This window comes from Cyprinodon tularosa, unplaced genomic scaffold (assembly GCF_016077235.1).
Source record: "Cyprinodon tularosa strain WSP-4 unplaced genomic scaffold, ASM1607723v1 ctg5, whole genome shotgun sequence".
Lineage (NCBI taxonomy): Eukaryota > Metazoa > Chordata > Actinopteri > Cyprinodontiformes > Cyprinodontidae > Cyprinodon > Cyprinodon tularosa.
In genome coordinates, this window is record NW_024039229.1 from 3,714,181 (window position 1) to 3,733,153 (window position 18,973).

General features: G+C 39.9%; 1 protein-coding gene across 3 annotated transcripts in view; it reads left to right on the forward strand.

Moving 5' to 3' along the window:
• The window catches only part of atp1a3a (ATPase Na+/K+ transporting subunit alpha 3a), a 44,261-nt gene extending 27,307 nt beyond the window's left edge, over positions 1-16,954 (forward strand). For all 3 annotated transcript variants that reach the window (XM_038302794.1, XM_038302793.1, XM_038302796.1), the window contains 16 exons: positions 221-309; positions 1,402-1,581; positions 2,691-2,889; positions 4,197-4,441; positions 4,547-4,739; positions 9,020-9,195; positions 9,765-9,901; positions 10,021-10,171; positions 10,249-10,417; positions 10,522-10,676; positions 11,551-11,674; positions 12,932-13,077; positions 13,289-13,419; positions 15,188-15,289; positions 15,494-15,585; positions 15,746-16,954. In XM_038302794.1, coding sequence (XP_038158722.1) covers positions 221-309; positions 1,402-1,581; positions 2,691-2,889; positions 4,197-4,441; positions 4,547-4,739; positions 9,020-9,195; positions 9,765-9,901; positions 10,021-10,171; positions 10,249-10,417; positions 10,522-10,676; positions 11,551-11,674; positions 12,932-13,077; positions 13,289-13,419; positions 15,188-15,289; positions 15,494-15,585; positions 15,746-15,774 — 2,318 coding nt within the window. In that variant the 3' untranslated portion in view covers positions 15,775-16,954. The remainder of the gene's footprint in view (positions 1-220; positions 310-1,401; positions 1,582-2,690; positions 2,890-4,196; positions 4,442-4,546; positions 4,740-9,019; positions 9,196-9,764; positions 9,902-10,020; positions 10,172-10,248; positions 10,418-10,521; positions 10,677-11,550; positions 11,675-12,931; positions 13,078-13,288; positions 13,420-15,187; positions 15,290-15,493; positions 15,586-15,745) is intronic.
• Positions 16,955-18,973: the final 2,019 nt, after the last annotated feature.

Below are 18,973 nucleotides of genomic sequence, written 5' to 3' on the forward strand. Positions count from 1 at the left end.
AGCGTCCAGAATGAATAGTTGTTATGTTCATCTAACTGTTCAGCGTTGGGGTGTGTCTGGTGCCCTCTTGTGGTAAAAGAAAATCAGTGAAGCCTTCCAGTCAGATGAAACAGTCATGTCTTTTTATGCTTTAATTTTTCCACTTTGATCATTTTCTGTTTGTAAACTATATTTTTTCTAAACCATAAACCTGATCATGTTTGTATATCATTTCTTCCAGGAACTGCACGTGGGATTGTTGTTTGCACTGGTGACCGTACAGTCATGGGTCGCATTGCCACGCTTACCTCAGGCCTGGAGACTGGCAAGGTAACTTCTGCGTTATCTGTCTATGAAGCTGCTGAAGGTTTTTTTTTATTATTTTTATTAATTTACCAAAACGGCAGAACACCAATAAACACCTGGTTACCAAAATTTGTTTTTTTAGGATTTCAGCTTATTTTATTCTCTTGATAATGGTTTGTTTTTAACTTCAGTTCAATTCAGTTTATTTTTTTATAGCACCAATTCACAACACATGTCATCTCAGGGCTTTTTCCAGTTCACCAGATCATACTGTAAAATGTATTCAAAGTTTTCTATCTAAGGAAAACCAGTTGATTGCATTGACTATTTGACTAGAAGGCAATCCCTCACACTAAGCATGCTTGTAGCGACAGTGGAGTGGAAAAACTCCCCTTTAGGAGGAAGAAACCTCCAGTAGAACCAGGCTCAGTGTGAGCGGCCATCTGCCGAGGCCGACTGGGGTTCAAGGAGACAGAAGCAGAGACACAAAAAGCAGCTGTAAAAGGCGGCCCTGTCCAGGAAACACACAGCCAGGCAGGATGAAGAGAGCACATCCAGTTAGTCACAGTGAGAGAAACAGGACTACACTGGAAAACAGGCCGATCTCTAACATCTAGAAACAAAGGTGTTGATGGCAGCAGCACAGCTGATATTTCTCTCCAGGATGGAGTCACAGCCAAACAGGAACAGACCTCATAAAACTACTATGAGAAAAAGCAGAGAGAGCAGAGCGTTAAAAGTAGACAAAACTACCACTACTAGTCAGTCTGCCTCACTGACTAAAACTGGCAGTTGGTTCATCAGGAGAGGAGCCTGGTAACTAAAAGATCTGCCTCCCATTCTACTTTTAGAAATTCTAGGAACCACTAGTAAACCTGCAGATTGAGAGCGAACTGCTCTGTTAGGAACATAAGGAACAATCAGATCTCTGATATAAAACAGAGCTTGGCCATTTTGATATGTTTCAGTCTAAACAGATCAGTCTGAGCTAAGCTGTTAAAACAAAAATATGTTGGTTTTCAGTTTAAGATTAAAAACAAGCAGCTAAACCAAAAATCTACTAACTGTCTTGTAAATTATCTACATTTGGTCATGAAAGGTTTTCTCATCTTTCAGACCCCCATTGCTAAGGAGATTGAGCACTTCATCCAAATCATCACAGGCGTGGCTGTCTTTCTTGGAGTGAGCTTCTTCATCCTCTCCATCATCCTGGGTTACTCCTGGCTGGAGGCTGTGATCTTCCTCATTGGCATCATCGTAGCCAACGTGCCTGAGGGTCTGCTGGCTACAGTCACTGTGAGTTTTCCTTCTCTTTGCATGGTATCATCAGTTAAACGTCCGTAGGACTACTGTAAAATGTTTGGTTCATTTTTAAAAGCTTTTACTGACCTCTTTGTATTCTGATTATTCTATTAATTCATCTTTTGTTTCTTTTTCCCCCATATTAAACTTCCAGTGGTTTATATTGAGCTGTTAGTCAGGGAGAAGCCTCAAACGCTGTTTAAACCTTTAACTGTATAAAACAATCATTGTCACTAGCTATTATACATTTATGAAAAAGGATTTTTATTTTTTTGTAATTTTTTAACTATATCTTCCCTATAATCAGCAATGTGATCAACTTTACTGATATTACCTGACTTTGGTGAATGTCTTGTAGCTGTGGGTGTGCGTGTCTGTGGGCTTTTTGTGTCTTTTTTCAGTGGACATTCAGTCTGTGATGTTTTGTGAGCGGCGCAGTGGTTCTGCTGATGATCTGTCGTCCTGTGTGGCTCCATGTTGCTTTGTGACTGTATCATTGTGCTGTAATCTTCCGTGTGGCCCAGTTTCTTAACATGGTGAATCTGTTCAGTTGGCGGTGTGTGTCTCTCTCCTTCTTCCTGTCCTAAAGCTGTCATGTGTTTGTGTTTCTCTTGTCCATTTTCCTCTCTGTGTACGTCTTTCCCCTCTTTTCCAGGCCACAGGCGGGCCTCTCTGCAATGACAACGGCTAGTTAATGTAATAACATTTAGGCCTGTCATTTCTTAGCTTGATAGCCTGAACTTGGCCTTCATGGCTTGGCCTTGGCTAGTTCTGCTTGACATTCATAATGCACCGCTGCTCTGCTGCATCACCTCACGTGTTCATGCCTCTGCATCGCTTGATAGGCTGCTTTAGTTCTCAATGTGAATCTTGATTTTTGTGCATTTTGCTGACATGTTGAGTAGAAATTTAGCATAGATCTGGGTGGGTCAGTTTCCTATTTGGGTTAGAACGCTACTTATGACTCTGCTTGCAAGATGTTATGTAATTGCTGTGGAGATGCTTTACTGTGATATTAGTTCACCTTATAAAACACGCATTTATCTGTATTTGTCTCTTCATTCTTATCACCATCAATCCATTTTCCCCCTTCCTTTTTCAAGGTGTGTTTGACTCTGACTGCCAAGCGAATGGCTCGTAAGAATTGTTTGGTCAAGAACCTGGAGGCTGTAGAAACTCTGGGTTCCACCTCCACTATCTGCTCCGACAAGACCGGCACCCTGACCCAGAACAGGATGACCGTCGCCCACATGTGGTTCGACAATCAGATCCATGAGGCCGACACAACCGAGGACCAGTCTGGTGAGAATTTCAGGAGGAAAGGTTTAACCGGTTCATCTTTAACAAGAATTGAATTAATTTATCCTTAAACAAGCTAAACTAGTTCTTGGTAATTCATTATAGTTTATTTAAAACCAATTGGCATGTTGTGTGATCACCTACGATTAGTAAGTTGGCTTTAATCCTTTTCTCACCTAAAACACATTTTAAAATGATTGACTTCCCAAAGCAAATGCTCTGTTTGACGTATCTTACTCCTCCTGTTATTTAGATGAGTGAAGGCTTAGATCTATGATAAATGTAGAAAAATGTGACCAGAAACTCATTTCAACTATCAATATTTAGGGCTTTATGAATCATATAAATGATTCATAAAGATTAGTTTGCTAATTGGTTATCTGTTGATTATTTTTTAAATTAATGGATCAATAATCGGATAGAAAAAGGACCCTTAAAGGAGATTTTTAAATCTTAAATTAATATTTCTGTATTTTTTAATATATATATATATATATATATATATTAGTATTTGCAATTATTTGCTGCTTTAAAGTGGGTCGCTCTGTCAGCTAAAGGCATGTTTTAGAGTTTTTCTACACTCCATTTAATGATTATTCGATTAACAGATATATTGGCGATTATTTAAATAATCGATTAATCACAATTAATCCGATTACAATCATGTACACTGATACAGCCTAAAAAAACAACAGTCATTTGTATTATTTTGACTTATAAAGTATTTCAGATATCAAAAAATATATATTCAGTCAAGTTGATAAATCCTATGTTAAACCGAAAACTAAGTTTCCGACCTCAGGCTGGATCTAATCAGAGTTGAGTCTGAGTTTGTTAAACCTGCTTTGCAAAATGGACCCCAGTTTGTCCAAAAATATCTTCATTTTAAAACTAAAGATCTGCTCTGCTCTCTGTTGGTCAGTGCAGGGACTCTGTGATAAATACATTTTATTGATTAATCCAGTTTTCTATTTATAAAATTTTGTTGTTGGAAAATCTGTTTTCATTGTCACAAATGCATTGTTTTAGGCTTCCATAGCTCAGAGTGACATCAGTTCATTTCTTTCTGTTCTTTCTTCCCCATAGCTGATACAATAGCTAACTGTTTAGTATCACTAGCTGCAAACATTGTGCATGTGATATTTATACAATTAAAATAAACTTTAAAGCTAACATTTTCACCAAATGCAGCACAGCTAGAAAAGAATAAAAGCTATTGGTTTGTCATTTTCAGTTATGAACATTAGATTGGATAAAAAAGCAGATTTGTGTTGAATACGTAGCAGCCTAACACTCTCTAACCCTTTTAGGTTGCTCCTTTGACAAAAGTTCAACTACGTGGGTGTCTTTGGCTCGCATTGCTGCGCTGTGCAACCGTGCTGTGTTCAAGGCCGGTCAGGAATCTCTGCCCATCCTCAAACGGGATGTCGCCGGCGACGCCTCAGAGTCCGCTCTGCTCAAGTGCATCGAGTTGTCCTGCGGCCCCGTCAAAGCCATCAGGGACAAGAACAAGAAGGTGGCTGAGATCCCGTTCAACTCCACCAACAAGTATCAGGTACACAGTCTAAACCAATCAGTCAGTTGGATCTAAAGCCACAAACTCTAATGATTATTCACTAAATACCTGCCAAAATGAATATCTGAATCTGTTCCCATTTAGCTCTCAATCCATGAAACTGAGGAAGAAACTGACAACCGTTACCTGCTAGTGATGAAGGGAGCCCCTGAGAGGATCCTGGACCGCTGCTCCACCATCATGATCCAGGGCAAAGAGCAGCCAATGGACGATGAGATGAAGGAATCTTTCCAGAACGCCTACCTGGAACTGGGAGGACTGGGAGAGAGAGTGCTGGGTAAGGATGACAGGAAAACAGGGAAAATTGGAACTCAGATTCTGCAAAATCTGACAATACAAATACAAAAGTATTTAACACGTCAGATTAACTGCTGTTAAATGTTTCTAATGTTAACTTTTTGTTAGGAGCTGCAAAGAAAAACCGGGTTAGTCCATAGAGCCTGTGTAATAAGTGAAATGATAAAGAAAATTATTATTTAAGCAATGTTTCCTGTAGTGGATCTTTCCATAGAATGTTGGTCTGATTCTAGCAGCTTTCTGTACAAACAGCTGTTTTCCTGAATGTGTGTTTGCTGAAAAAGGCACCATAGTACTCACTCTGACCTTATTGTTTTTGGGGCGATGTGCTCCCGCCTTCTGTCATTCTCATTCCTCCAAGTTAAAGGGCAGTTTGGCAACTTTTCATTCGAACAGATTGGTTTATACAATCATTTGTTTTATTTTTCCAAATATTGTCTAACTGATGCTTTTCTTCTGCAGGGACCATGAATAGAGTCCACTGTGATTGCGAGCATTGCTGTCATTTTCATTAACCCTTTACAGGGCACTCGGTGAAATGATTTGAAAAGCAAAATATCAAGCCAATAGTGTTATTGGAATCCAGGACAAGACTTCATTACTTTTGTAACATTCCCAAAAAAAAATTTGATGGGAAAAATGAATGTCAATGTAATAAAAAGAAACAGCAACTTGATCGAATATATTGAAATAAAAAAGTGCTTCTATAAGAAATTCATGAAAAACACTTTGAGAGTAAAAGAAACAAACATTTTTTGGTGCAACATAACCTTACAGGTATTAATGCTGATACTGGCTCTTACATGTTTTTGTTTATAAACCTAAATATAATTGTTAACTAGGCTTATTAACTTTTTAACTTTTCAATTAGCTTTTTTCCTTTTGAGAAAGAAGAATAAAAAAGATCTCAAAAATTAGATCAGTCACTTATGGAAAAAAAAACAACTTTCCCCTCAACAAGTAATTTACAAATGGTTTCAGTTTAATCCAGTTTATTTATCTAGCACTGATTCACAACACGTCATCTAAAGGCTCTTCACACAGTAAAATCAGTCAATCATGCAGACAGACGGGTTAAACGTTTTCTAGTTGAGGCAACGGTTCAAACTCAAGGCCCACGGGCTGGATCTGGCTCGCCAAGGGAATTTTTCCAATGGCCCCCAAGAGCCAAAAAAAGGCATATCATGTGATAAAATTGGAGACGTTTGTTTTTTGAAGTGAATTGATTGGAGTAATGTTAAAAAGTTATGAAGAAAAATTATTACATCAAAAGTTTTATCATACGGCTTAGGGGTGGAACGGTTCACTAAATCCACGGTTTTTGGTTCGGTATATTTTGATTTTTAGGAAAATCTCTAAGCTGACATATTGGTCGTGTTGCACAATGCTTGCACACTGTTGCACTTTTATCCACAGCTTTCTTTCCGCCGTCATCGTAGGTCACTCTAAATGCAAAGTGGTCCCATACAGCAGACCTATAAAGTGCTGCTGGCGCGTCTTCCAACTCCTGTTCTTTCCCACTCGCCATACCCACACAATTCTCCACAACAACTGATTTTTTTCTGCTACACCCGGCTACACTGCTTCGCTTCTTCTTCTTGTTTACTACTGGTGGTTGGCTTTGGTCGCAGTACCGCCACCTTCTGCTCTGGAGTGTACACGCTTCGCCTATGAGAAAAAGGAGCAGCGCATGAACCGAACGCAACACACGCGAACCGAACAGAGACAGTTGAACTGAACGGTTCGGACGGTTTTCATAAACCGTTCCATCCCTACTACAGCTGCAACCAGCCCTTCTAAAAACCTAGCAAATGCTGAAATAGCCTGATAATAAAATGAGTTTGACAATTGTGATCCAAGTTTTTACCCCGTCATTGATTTTGCAAAATGTTTCTCTGCTATGTTGTGGACTTTGCAGCAATCCTGCAAACCAAGCATGACAGTGGAAAAGGACAGGAAGAGTTTTAACTTAACAGGAGGAAAACCTCCAGCAGATCCAGGCTCAGTATGAACGGCCATCTGTCAATGAGCGCTGACTGAGCAAACACTCAGGGAACAGAGGCACTGATCCATGAGTCTAGAACAGGGGTCTACAACCTGGGCTCTTTGGACCCTGTATGATGGCTCTTAATAGAGGCTAAAAATGATAGAAATAACTAACCAATATACTTTAACAATAAACACCAGTCTTAGGAGCTTTAGGGGTTTTTATAAAGAATATTTGAACTGAATTTTCACAACAAAACAGCCTAAAAATAATCTGATATCTGTTTTTTAGAGCCATTTTTCTTTTAATTTGCTTGGAGATGACATGTTTTATCATTATTTTAAAAGCTAAACCATTAATTTTTGCTGTTTAAGATGGCAACAGATACCCTACAACCGATATTTAATAAAAATAATATGTTGCCTTTTAAAGAGTTATGTTATATTTTGCTGCTCTAAATGACTTTTACCTAATCGGACTAGGGGAAAAATGGCTCTTTGGATATGACATGCACGCTGCCTATTCCTAATTAAAATATCAGCAGTTAGGATTTTATTCAGTGAGGTCATACATTATTTAAAGAAACAAGCCAACGATGACACCCAGTGGTCCCTTCCTTGAGGATTAAAACAGCAGATGGTAAACAAGCGGGATAAAGAGCATTAATCTCTGAAAAGTTCAGTAAAAGGTTTGGTGATTAACTTTGGCTTAACAGAAGGGCAACAGTTACCTGTGAGCCTTGAACTGTAATGTAACTCCTGTTCAAATCTGTTGCAAAGTATATTTTACTTTAGTTATATTTTACATTTGCATGTTTCCAAGCAATACAAGGCCCTGTGTATATAAAGACTCAAACTCACTGCTGATCCAGACATTTGAATTGAGAAAGCTTCCTGGGGAGAGGTGGTGAAACGTCTTCAAACCTTTAAAACCGAGTCCAGTGGATTTTTTTTACGTTTTCAGAATGACTCTAACCTGGATGACTGCGAATCTTCATCAGCAATGATTTGCATAGTTACTTTCATTGTGCAGTAACTACCTTGGTTAGTTTTTGCAGATGTAACTGTAACTAGTTACTTTTTTTAAAGTAATGTATCCAACACTGGAAATCCCAACCACTAGTGGCAGCCTAGTGGTTAGAGCATTGTGCTTGGAATCCAGGGGTATGGAGTTCAAGCCACAAATTCCCACAGACTGCTGCTCTGGGTTCCTGAGCAAAGACCCTTAACCCCACACTGCTTTGGGCGCCGCACAATGGCAGCTCACTGCTTCCCAAGACGATGGTTTAAATGCAGGTGGTTTATTTTGTTGCGATGTACTTGTGGCACTGTAATAACAAAACAAAAAAATCAGCAGCAGTGATGTCATTAGTAAACTAGATTGCTGGAAATGGGGATACGTGATGAGTAAACAATGGATAGAGATTGGGGCTGAGGACCTGTGTTCAGGAGGAGGGTGGATGATGTGCTTTACCGACACGGGAGTAAAACCCACATGTACAGTTAACTGTCTCAGTCCAGATGGTTTAGCTTATTAGGCAGGCAGACGACTGAAAACTAGAAGGTTTGTCTAAAAGCCCAGAATTACGCTAGAGTTTCATTTAGCATATTTGTTACAACTTCTCTCTATTTGTGAACAACTTGGTTTTATACAGACATCTGGGGGGCCTTGGTTGCCATGGCCACCCCAACCTGGTGATTTGTTGTTCCTATTGAAACATATTTTATGACCTCCAGAACAAGCAGTTCACCTCTAAAATAGTGATTCTCTAAGACTGAATGTTTTAACTTGATTTTTCAGTTGTTCATATATTAACAATAAACTAATAACAAAATTACATTAATCCTTTAAATATTCACATAAAAATACTATAGTTAAATGGGACATAACCAGAATTTACGCTCTTTTCTGAATTCCGAGGTTTTGCTTTTTATGGTGAAGGGAAAATATCTCTTAGACTTAGACGACTTTTATTGTCATTTTTTAAACACAGAAAACGTCTTTGCAGTCATCAAGCAGTCTTCTATAAAATACGCAATAAAGAACCAGTTCTCAACAAGTAAATGTGTGCATTATGCACAACCATAACCAGTTTTTACAACATGCAATTAATAAATATTTATGTATATTTATTAGTCTGTCTCCAATGATTTATTTGGTAAATTTGGCTGTTTTGCTTGTTCATTTTCATGTAGGTACAGATTAGTTTGGACTGACCCTAAACAGGTTTGGCATCTATCAGTTTTTACCTCAACCCCCCGTCTTTCTTCCAGGTTTCTGCCACCTGTTTATGCCAGAGGACAAGTACCCCAAAGGTTTTGCCTTTGATACAGATGATGTCAACTTCCAGACTGAAAACCTGTGCTTTGTGGGCCTCATGTCCATGATCGATCCTCCTCGCGCAGCCGTGCCTGACGCTGTGGGAAAATGCCGCTCAGCTGGCATCAAGGTGGGAACTTTTTCATCCTGACATCAAAATTAGAGTCTGACACGTCTACATTAGACTACATACATCCCTGATATTAGGTACTGATTTTTATTTTTTTATGTGGGGGGGAGACTATCATTCTCTACAATAATGCTTCTTATTCTTATTAACACAATGATGACAATTGTTGCACAAGTCTCAATTTAAACAAAAAAAAAAATCTCAATGTTAGCAGATGGAGGGAAGGGGAATGCATGCACCTTACCTGATTCTAAGGCTGCACAAATAGATGCGTGAAAACAGGCATCGGCTGATACCGATACAAGAAAACAACTGATGTATTGTTCTATTTCTAATTTGAAACTATTTCCAGTCACATTCTGTTTATCTTTATTCATAAAAGCCCTTAATGCTGCAACAGAAGATCAAAGTGCTTAAAAAAGAAGAAGAATTTAAGCACAATTATCTAGGATTATCTATGGATTCAAACATTTTCTTCCATTTCTCTGTCACTGTTGTCCTTCATAAAGATTTCTCTACCTGGTGTTGCTGTGTTTCTGTATTCTCACCTAACGTTGCTTCCTCTGTAGGTCATTATGGTGACAGGTGACCATCCAATCACAGCCAAGGCCATTGCTAAGGGTGTCGGCATCATTTCAGAGGGAAATGAAACAGTGGAAGACATCGCTGCTCGTCTGAACATCCCTGTGAGCCAAGTTAACCCCAGGTAAGGTGGAAAGCAAACATTAATCCGTGTACCATTGTTTTAATGAACAAAACTGAATGTGGATTCATGATAAAAATTGAAGCAAACTGTTCATATAAATTCTGTTTTTTGTTCTACAGGGATGCTAAGGCCTGCGTCATCCACGGCACAGATCTTAAAGATCTGAGTCAGGACCAAATCGATGACATTTTGAGGAACCACACAGAGATCGTCTTTGCTAGAACCTCCCCACAGCAGAAACTCATCATTGTAGAAGGCTGCCAGCGACAGGTTCGTAAAGGCAGCAGCCATTACGGTCAATTACAGATGTCCTTCATTTTGGCTCTAATGTAAAACTTTGCCCCCAGGGAGCCATAGTGGCTGTAACGGGGGATGGCGTGAACGATTCTCCTGCCCTTAAGAAGGCCGACATCGGCGTTGCTATGGGGATTTCAGGCTCTGATGTTTCCAAGCAAGCAGCAGACATGATTCTGCTGGATGACAACTTTGCCTCCATTGTCACTGGAGTGGAAGAAGGTTAGTGATTCAAAAACAAGGAATGAGTAAGAGGTTGGAGCAAGAAAAAACTGAGAAGGGGACTAAATAGCCGGAATATACACCATCCATGTTTTTGCTTTAAGGACGCCTGATTTTTGACAACCTGAAGAAGTCCATCGCCTACACTCTGACCAGCAACATCCCAGAGATCACGCCATTCCTGTTCTTCATCCTGGTCAACATCCCACTGCCCCTGGGTACCATCACCATCCTCTGCATTGACCTGGGAACCGACATGGTGAGAACGAAACATCAGTCAGGACACTGAAGCTTTAATGACATCCAGGCTTTAGAAATATCCCTGTTCGGTCCATTGTTTTCAATTTATACTGGAGTCTCCAGATTCCGCATTTATAAACACTGATGACAGATGGAAAAGGAAACACCTCTGTTTGCAGTGGGAATCAAAATATTTCAGCTGTGAACATTCAAACAGTATTAATCAAAGAAAATTTACTAGTAAATTACACTGTTCTCTTTATAACAGAGGAGCACTGAGTAGATCTGCAAACTGAATAATGTATTTATGTGTAAATGTGTCTGAACTAAAGAATGATAACTTCAAATGGACACAAGGTGGCAGTGTGGGAACATTATTTAAAGGAACCTTTGTTAAAAGTTTTTTTTTTTTTTTTCGTTTTTATTCTCCTTAAGAATAACGTAGATGAATGAACAATAAGCAATTGTTTCTGGTGTTAACAAATTTAAAGTTAAACTGTTTTATTTTATATCGGGTTCAGAACAAAATATAACAAATCTTAGCTGCTTTGTTCTACATATGGTTTGTTTTATAAAGACTAACATTAATTGGTTTATCTCACAAATGAAAAAAGCCAACACTATCACAATTTAAAAAAACAGATCAACCTAACAGCTGTGGATTTGGACTGTGGGAGGAAGCTGGAGTACCTGGAGAGAACCCATACAGCATGGGGAGAACATGCAGAAAGACCAGACTGCACCGCTGTTCATCCTGATATTCTAACTTTATGACCAGCACCTGTTTTCATTTTCAAAACATGTGATTTCTTTCTGTGAATTCTTTAAATTCTGATTCTGTTAGAAATGCAGCTTCCTGATCAAACAAACCTAATCTTCCGGTTCTGTTTCAGGTTCCTGCCATCTCTCTCGCCTATGAAGCAGCAGAAAGTGACATCATGAAGCGCCAGCCAAGGAACCCACTGAGGGACAAACTGGTCAATGAGAGACTCATCAGTATCGCCTATGGACAGATCGGTGGGTTCAGTTACTCTTCACACCATAGGTACTTTGATCAAAGTTTAAGAAGCTACACAAGGAGATGGACATAAAGTCCCATAATCTCATTTAGTTTATAAAACATACTAAACAAGTGGAAATAAAGCAATTATTCACGTTGGTGAATGTTCCTTAGTTTTAGTGATGGAGCGTTCTATGATCATCAGATAAATAAGGCTATCAGAGATTCTCTCCTGAAAACATACTGCAGCAGCACCTCTTCTCTGCAGCTTTTCACATGTAAACTTCTCAGGTGAGCAACGCTGCACATTAATTCCCATTCATCCATTTCCCGTCACGCTTATCCCAAGCAGGGTTGCAAGGGGTGCTGGTGCGTATCTCCAGCTGTCTACAGGCGAGAGGCGGGGTCCACCCTGGACAGTTCGCCAATCCATCATACATCAACAGAGACAAACAGGATAAACAACCATTCACGCACTCACACTTAAGGAGAATTTAGAGAAGTCAATTAACCTAACAGTCATGTTAGGTCTCCGGAGTACCCGGAGAGGACCCACTCATGCTCAGGAAGAACATGCAAACTCCCTGAAGAAAGACCCCGGGTGGGGAAACGAACCCATTGCAAAGCAACAGTGCTACCCACTGCGCCACTTAGCAACCTGGCATTTATTCCCTTTAATGTATTTATTAAGTACCAATTTACAACACCTCATCGTAAGGCTTTTTACAAGCTGTTTACTCCTTGATAAACATCATTCTTAGAACAGTGCTAACATCAGCCCACCTTGCTATCTGCTCCTCCCTCTAAAGTGGTGATTCCAACATTCAGGGACTCGTCAAGAACTGTTGCTTCTTGTGTCCCTTTTACCTGTTGTGTAAGAGACCGGATGGTGTTGGTAAACAAACCATGGCTGGTTGCTAATGTTGCTAAAACTGCATAACACAAGTCAGATTCCCCTCAGAAGAGGGGTAATAGAGGGCTCCATATTAGCTCTATATAACTTCTTTCTTTTGATGTAACAGAAAAATGAATCCGTCTCAAAAATCTGCACATCTGGTCAGCCTAGTAGGAGGAGCCTCTAACTGGAGGAACATCAGAATCAAACACTTTCATCATATGAACAATTTTCTACACATTTTAGAGAAATAAAACATGTAATATTTACTTTCATTTGATCTGATTGTTGCTTTAGTTAAAATGGCTTCTTCAATCCATTTTTCCACAAACTTGTTACAAGCCTCTGCTAACGAGTGCACTACCCTCTGTTCTTACAGGCATGATCCAAGCTCTCGGAGGCTTCTTTGCTTATTTCGTCATCATGGCTGAAAACGGTTTCCTGCCATCTCTGCTGGTTGGTATCCGACTGAACTGGGACGATCGCTCCAACAACGACCTTGAGGACAGCTATGGACAGCAATGGGTAGGAACTGCAGCTGCTACATCCCTGTTAGCCTGATGAGCTACTAATTGTTCTCATGAGGCCTGTATTCTAAACCATTTGATTAAAATATCTATGCTAACACTTCTTGTCCTTGTTTGGATTGATTTTAACCATGTGGAAAAACTTTGTGATGATGGTATAAAAAAGAGCATCGGCATCATCACTAACTGTGTTGTGTTTTCCTGCACAGACCTATGAGCAGCGTAAGATAGTAGAGTTCACGTGCCACACAGCTTTCTTTGTCAGCATCGTGGTGGTGCAGTGGGCCGACGTCATTATCTGCAAGACTAGACGCAACTCTGTGTTCCAGCAGGGAATGAAGTGAGTCAGAAATCCTCTTTAGGTACAATAACCTGTCTTTTATTTTTTATATATTTGATACCCAGTGCAATAGCTATACATATAAATACCGATGTTAATACCCTGTGCAATAACCATGTATAATAATGCTGCTAAATAAGAGACTTCAGCTGTCATATATACAATACAGACCAAAAGCTTGGACACACCTTCTCATTAAGAGTTTTCTTTATTTTCATGACCATGAAAATTGAAGATTCACACCGAAGGCATCAAAACTATGAATTAATACTTGTGGAATTATATACTTAACAAAAGTATAGTAAGTAGTAGTAAAAGTAGTGTTGCGCTGAAGCCATTTTTTGGCCCTGATATCTGATACCTGGCTCTGCATTGTCGGCCGATACCGATACCATCTGTTTAAAATTGATGTGTGTGTATCTATGAAGAACTGCATACTACTTGGATGTAAAATAATTGCCATCATGTCTTTGTCAAGCTGCTGCCTACCTTTGTGAAGCAGGAAAAAGACTAATACAAAGTGGATCTAGTAGAACTTTTTATTGCCTACCTGGAATGGGTGACAATAGTTGAAGAAACTTTTGGCTCTCAAAATGGTATCGGCCCTATTTGTTGGTACTCGCTGATACGGATACCACCATTATAGTGCTGGATCGGGGCGATACTGGTATCTGTATCGGTGCAACAGTAAAAAAGTGTGAAACAACTGAAAATATGTCTTTATATTCTAGGCTCTTCAAAAAAGCCACTTTTTGCATTGATTACTGCAAACTCTTGGCATTCTCTTGAGAGCTTCCAGAGGTCGTCACCTGAAAAGGTTTTCCAACAGTCTTGAAGGAGTTCCCAGAGATGCTTAGACCTTGTTGGACCTTTTGCCTTCACTCTGTGGTCCAGCTCACCCCAAACCATCTCGACTGGGTTCAGGTCCAGTGATTGTGGAGCCCAGGTCATTTGGCACAGAACACCATCACTCTCCTTCTTGGTCAATAGTCCTTACACAGCCTGGAGGAGTGTTTGGGGTCATTGTCCTGTTGAAAAATCCAACTAAACGCAAACTGGATGGAATAGCATGCCGTTGCAAGGTGTTGTGGTAGCCATGTTGGTTCAGTATGCCTTCAGTTTTGAATAAATCCCCAACAGTGTCACCAACAAAACACCCCCACACCATCACACCTCCTCCTCCATGCTTCACAGTGGGAACCAGGCATGAGTCCATCCGTTCACCTTTTCTTAGCCGCACAAAGACACAATGGTTGGAACCAAAGATCTCAGATTTGGACTCATCAGACCAAAGCACAGATTTCCACTGGTCTAATGTCCATTCCTTGTGTGCCGATGTAACGAGTACATTTCTCCACTGAGAGATCAATAAAGCCAATCAATAAATGTTTACGTCCAAGCTTTTATTCACCTTCACTGTACCTTTAGATGATGGTAGTTTGACTGGAAAACTTTTAACAGATTAATGGTGAATTATTGAACTAGATATGTTATTTTAAAGGTCAGCAGGTTTTGTTTTTTCTAAATAAGCAACAAGGATAGACAGATTTATATAAACTGCAGTTCCTCACTACAGTCACAAGGTGGCACCAAAAAACAAGATGTGCTAAGACATGGTTTCTCTAACCTGAATCAAACAAACAGTTGAATGTTTGTTTTTTTTAATCGAACTTTGGGTTCTTTCATCTGTTATTTTGGATGTCCTTGCTAACGCTGAGTGTTAGATTCTTGTTTCCTGAATCCTTCCTGCATTTTTCTCTCTTTCCAGGAACAAGATTCTAATATTTGGCCTGTTTGAGGAAACGGCTCTGGCTGCTTTCCTGTCCTACTGCCCAGGGATGGACGTGGCGTTACGGATGTACCCTCTAAAGTAAGAAGCATCGCCATCAGAGCTTCAACATGCTCAGTCTCTGATCCTAGTGATCCTGTCCTACTTTGTTTGTGGTTTTAGCAGATCATTGACATTCTAGTAAAGATAATTCAGTAGTAAAACCTTTTATTCAGTAGTATCTGTTCTTTGCTCCTCCTTTTGGAGGCCTGATCTGCTCTCACTCCTAATCACGTTCTCCCTCAGGCCCAGCTGGTGGTTCTGTGCGTTCCCGTACAGTTTCCTCATCTTTGTTTACGATGAGATCCGAAAACTCATCCTTCGCCGAAACCCTGGAGGTAAGCTCCCACTCAAACACACGCAGTGTGAGCCGCAGCCTTTGAATGACCAGAAGAAACTCATGAAGCTGGATTTCTAAGTAAAGCCATTCAGACTGAATTCAGGCAGTAACTGTTTGCTCCTTCTTCTTCTCTTCCTTTTTCCTTTCTGTCTTTGCAGGCTGGGTGGAAAAAGAGACTTACTATTAAATCAAAGCATCATTTTCTGACTCCATCCTTCCCTGAATCATCCCTCCCTCCTTCTCCCCCTCTTTCCTCCTTCAGATCATCCGTCTCATTTTGTTCTGTCCCAAAAAAAACAAGAAAATGTTTACTCTGCTCATCTCCTCTCCATTCCTTAATCTTCATTTCTACACTAACTAAAGCCACAACTGCCAAGGCAACTAGAGGACCAACATCAGAAGGGGTGAGGATGGGGGAGGAGCGGCCTTGTACAAGCTCCCCCATCCTCTCTGCCCCTTTTGCCCATTTTTCTATCTAAAGTCTGTCCAGCTCTTACCTGCCAGAAACACCGCCGATGTTATTCCTCCACCGCTGGCTGCTGCCGCTCAGCGCTAGCACGCTCCAATTTCACCGCCGTCAGGAGCGCCACAAACATCCGATTCCAAAAGCAAACCGGACTGTTCTCCAGAAACCGCGGTGGCTCCCGTCTTGGCATCCGGAGCGAGCGGATGTCGCTTTTTTATTTCCCGGATCCAGCTCCGTAATCACTGCCGTTCCTCCCTCCTTCTCTTCACTCAGTGCCAGAACTCCGCAGCCTTTCTCCTCTTCCTCATCCTCTGTAAAACAACCAGTCCCACCAGTAATCTAAGCGCTCGTTCCCACCCCCAGTAGGATGGAATTAAAGGTGCAACTTATTCCCTCCCTGCCCCCTCCCATCCCTGTTTTTTTCTGTTTAATGTTTTCTATTAGACGACTGCATATTTTTTAAATTTTTTGCTTTGTTTCTTCTTTTTTTTTAAGTTAGTGGGTCTGAGAGCTGCTTGTTTTCATTCAGACATGACAAAGCACACCTTCCCTCCTGCACCCCTACCGACCCCCTCCCCCTGCCTGTCGATCTGTCCCAGTTGTCTGTCTGTGAACACCGTGGAATCCCTCCACCCTCCCGTAACTCCTGTTCAGATTTCACTGCTGTTCTGCAACCTGCCTCCTCTCCCTCACCTGAGCTCCGTCCCTCTTTAAAAGAATAAAGTTAGCCATCTCTCTGTGTTCTAGAAAAAGAGATTTCTCTCCAGTTTCATTCTTTAGACCTGTGAAAACACTTGGAATAAGGCCTTGTACCTTAGCTCCTGAAACAGCAGCAGACAAAAAAATAAGGAAGAAAAATGAAATAAAAAAGAAGGATCTCTCTTTTTCAGCTTGGTCTCCAGTTTGTTTTTGTGTGGAGTTATGTCAGAAAATGGAAATAAATTCTGTGACCAACTCTTATGTGTAGCAACAGTGTCAAGTTGTTCTTTTCCTTAGCTTCATCAAATCATTCAAAAGAATGAAAGAACTTGATTCTGTTTGAAGAATGAAAGCGATGAGAAAAAGAATCAGAAAGATGCATTTTATGATTCCTAAAAGAAGAAAAAACATCAAACGAGTTAAGGCGTATGATAGTTAAGCTGATATTTAAGCTAATTGTGTTGAAATCTTTTTATTCCTCAGGAATAAATCTTCATCTCACTTCATGCAGAACTTTCCGTTCCTAAACTACAGTTAGATTTTTTTCTAAATCTTAAAGACAATCTTCAATCAGCTGATATGAAACTTGATCAGAAAATGATTTTACTCTATCAGCCACTTACTCATTTCTTTTGTTTAAAGCAAAATGTGTAATAAAAATCCTGTTTAAAATTTGGCTTGTACAGAAATCAGTTCAAACAGCACGTTTCTGCTGATTCTGAGTAACTGAATCACTTTAAGGAGAACAGATCAGGTGATTGGATAGATGGTTGGATAAGTAAAAGCACAAAGAGAAGCTTACTGTTGGCCTCAGCGCTGCTACCTACTTTACATTTTTTTTAATGTATACACCAGTACTGTAGCTCACTCTGGTTACATCTGGTTTTCTGAAAGATTACCCTCTTCTGCTAGTTTATCTATTTGTGTTTAAGCTTAGTACTTTCCCTTAGTAAATAAAGCCCTTTGTGTATATTCACAATAATGGTTATGATGCTGTACATGTGAGCAGGGGTTTGATAAGGAAGTGATAAGTTGGCACCGCCTAGCAAATTTGTAAAAATAATCAACAGTTAAAGATCCATCACTAAAAAACACAATAAAAATATTCGATTCCACGAAGGATGAGACTCCAACACTAAGAACGTTAGTGTTGACTAAAGCTGCGGAGGAGTTCAGACGTGGCTGCTGAGTCAAGGGATGAGTGAGTAAACACCTGATTACTGATTCTACACTGGAAAAACGATCTAGAAATTATTAAACTTTCTTAAATTAATTATTTACCCTTAATTTGAGTAGGTAAATGAGATCGTTTGCCAATGGAATGAGTGTTTTTTTACTCTTAAAATAAGATATTTAGACATAATATGCGCTCAAAATAAGGCAATACAATTGTGTTTTCTTATTTTAAGTGTAAATTGTCTTGTTGCCTTGGCAAAATGTGTCTCCCCTCCTCACTCCAAGAACAAATGCACTTATTTTAGGAAAAATGACTTATCTAGATTTGGATTTTTTTTCCAGTGTACTGATAGCAATGCTATTTTTGTTTCTACGGTCTAAGTACAAACAACATAAGTTATTGAAGAAGATTAAATTCAGAGCTCATCAACAGGGCATTTACTGATGAAAGGGCATTTTAATGTATTTAATGTTCAATTCAGCACGTTTGTATAATAATTCACAATACGTTAGTGCATAAATAAAAATAGTGCATAAATGTCAATTACGGGGGGCTGAATCACTTGAGGGAGGCGTTATAGAGATTGATGACCACAGGAAGGAATGATTTCCTGTGATGCATTCAAGGCCCTTTATGGAATTCAAACGTTTTAGCCTACGAGTTTGTAAATTTTATTTAATTTTGATATGTCCAAACTTCATGTTGCCTCTGCGTTTGTTAGGAACAGGATTGCCTTTTTCCTACATGTTCTGATTGGAGGATCTAGGGAGGATTTGTTAGTTGTAGTTGCTGTAGATCAGTTTATTTCATTAGTATAGGTCGGTCTACAAACACTCTGAGCTGTTGCTTCAATGCAACACATTGCAGTCCGGTCAGGGCTCTATTAAATGGCTACACCAGTTGCACTATCCAACTTTCTGATAGTTCTGTACGACTGCCGGCGGATGCTGCACATGTCTGTTTATGTCAGCCCGTTGCACCAAGCGCTGGAATTCTGTTTAGGCTCAAAAAGGTCTAAACACCATCAGGATTCATGGTTGGTGG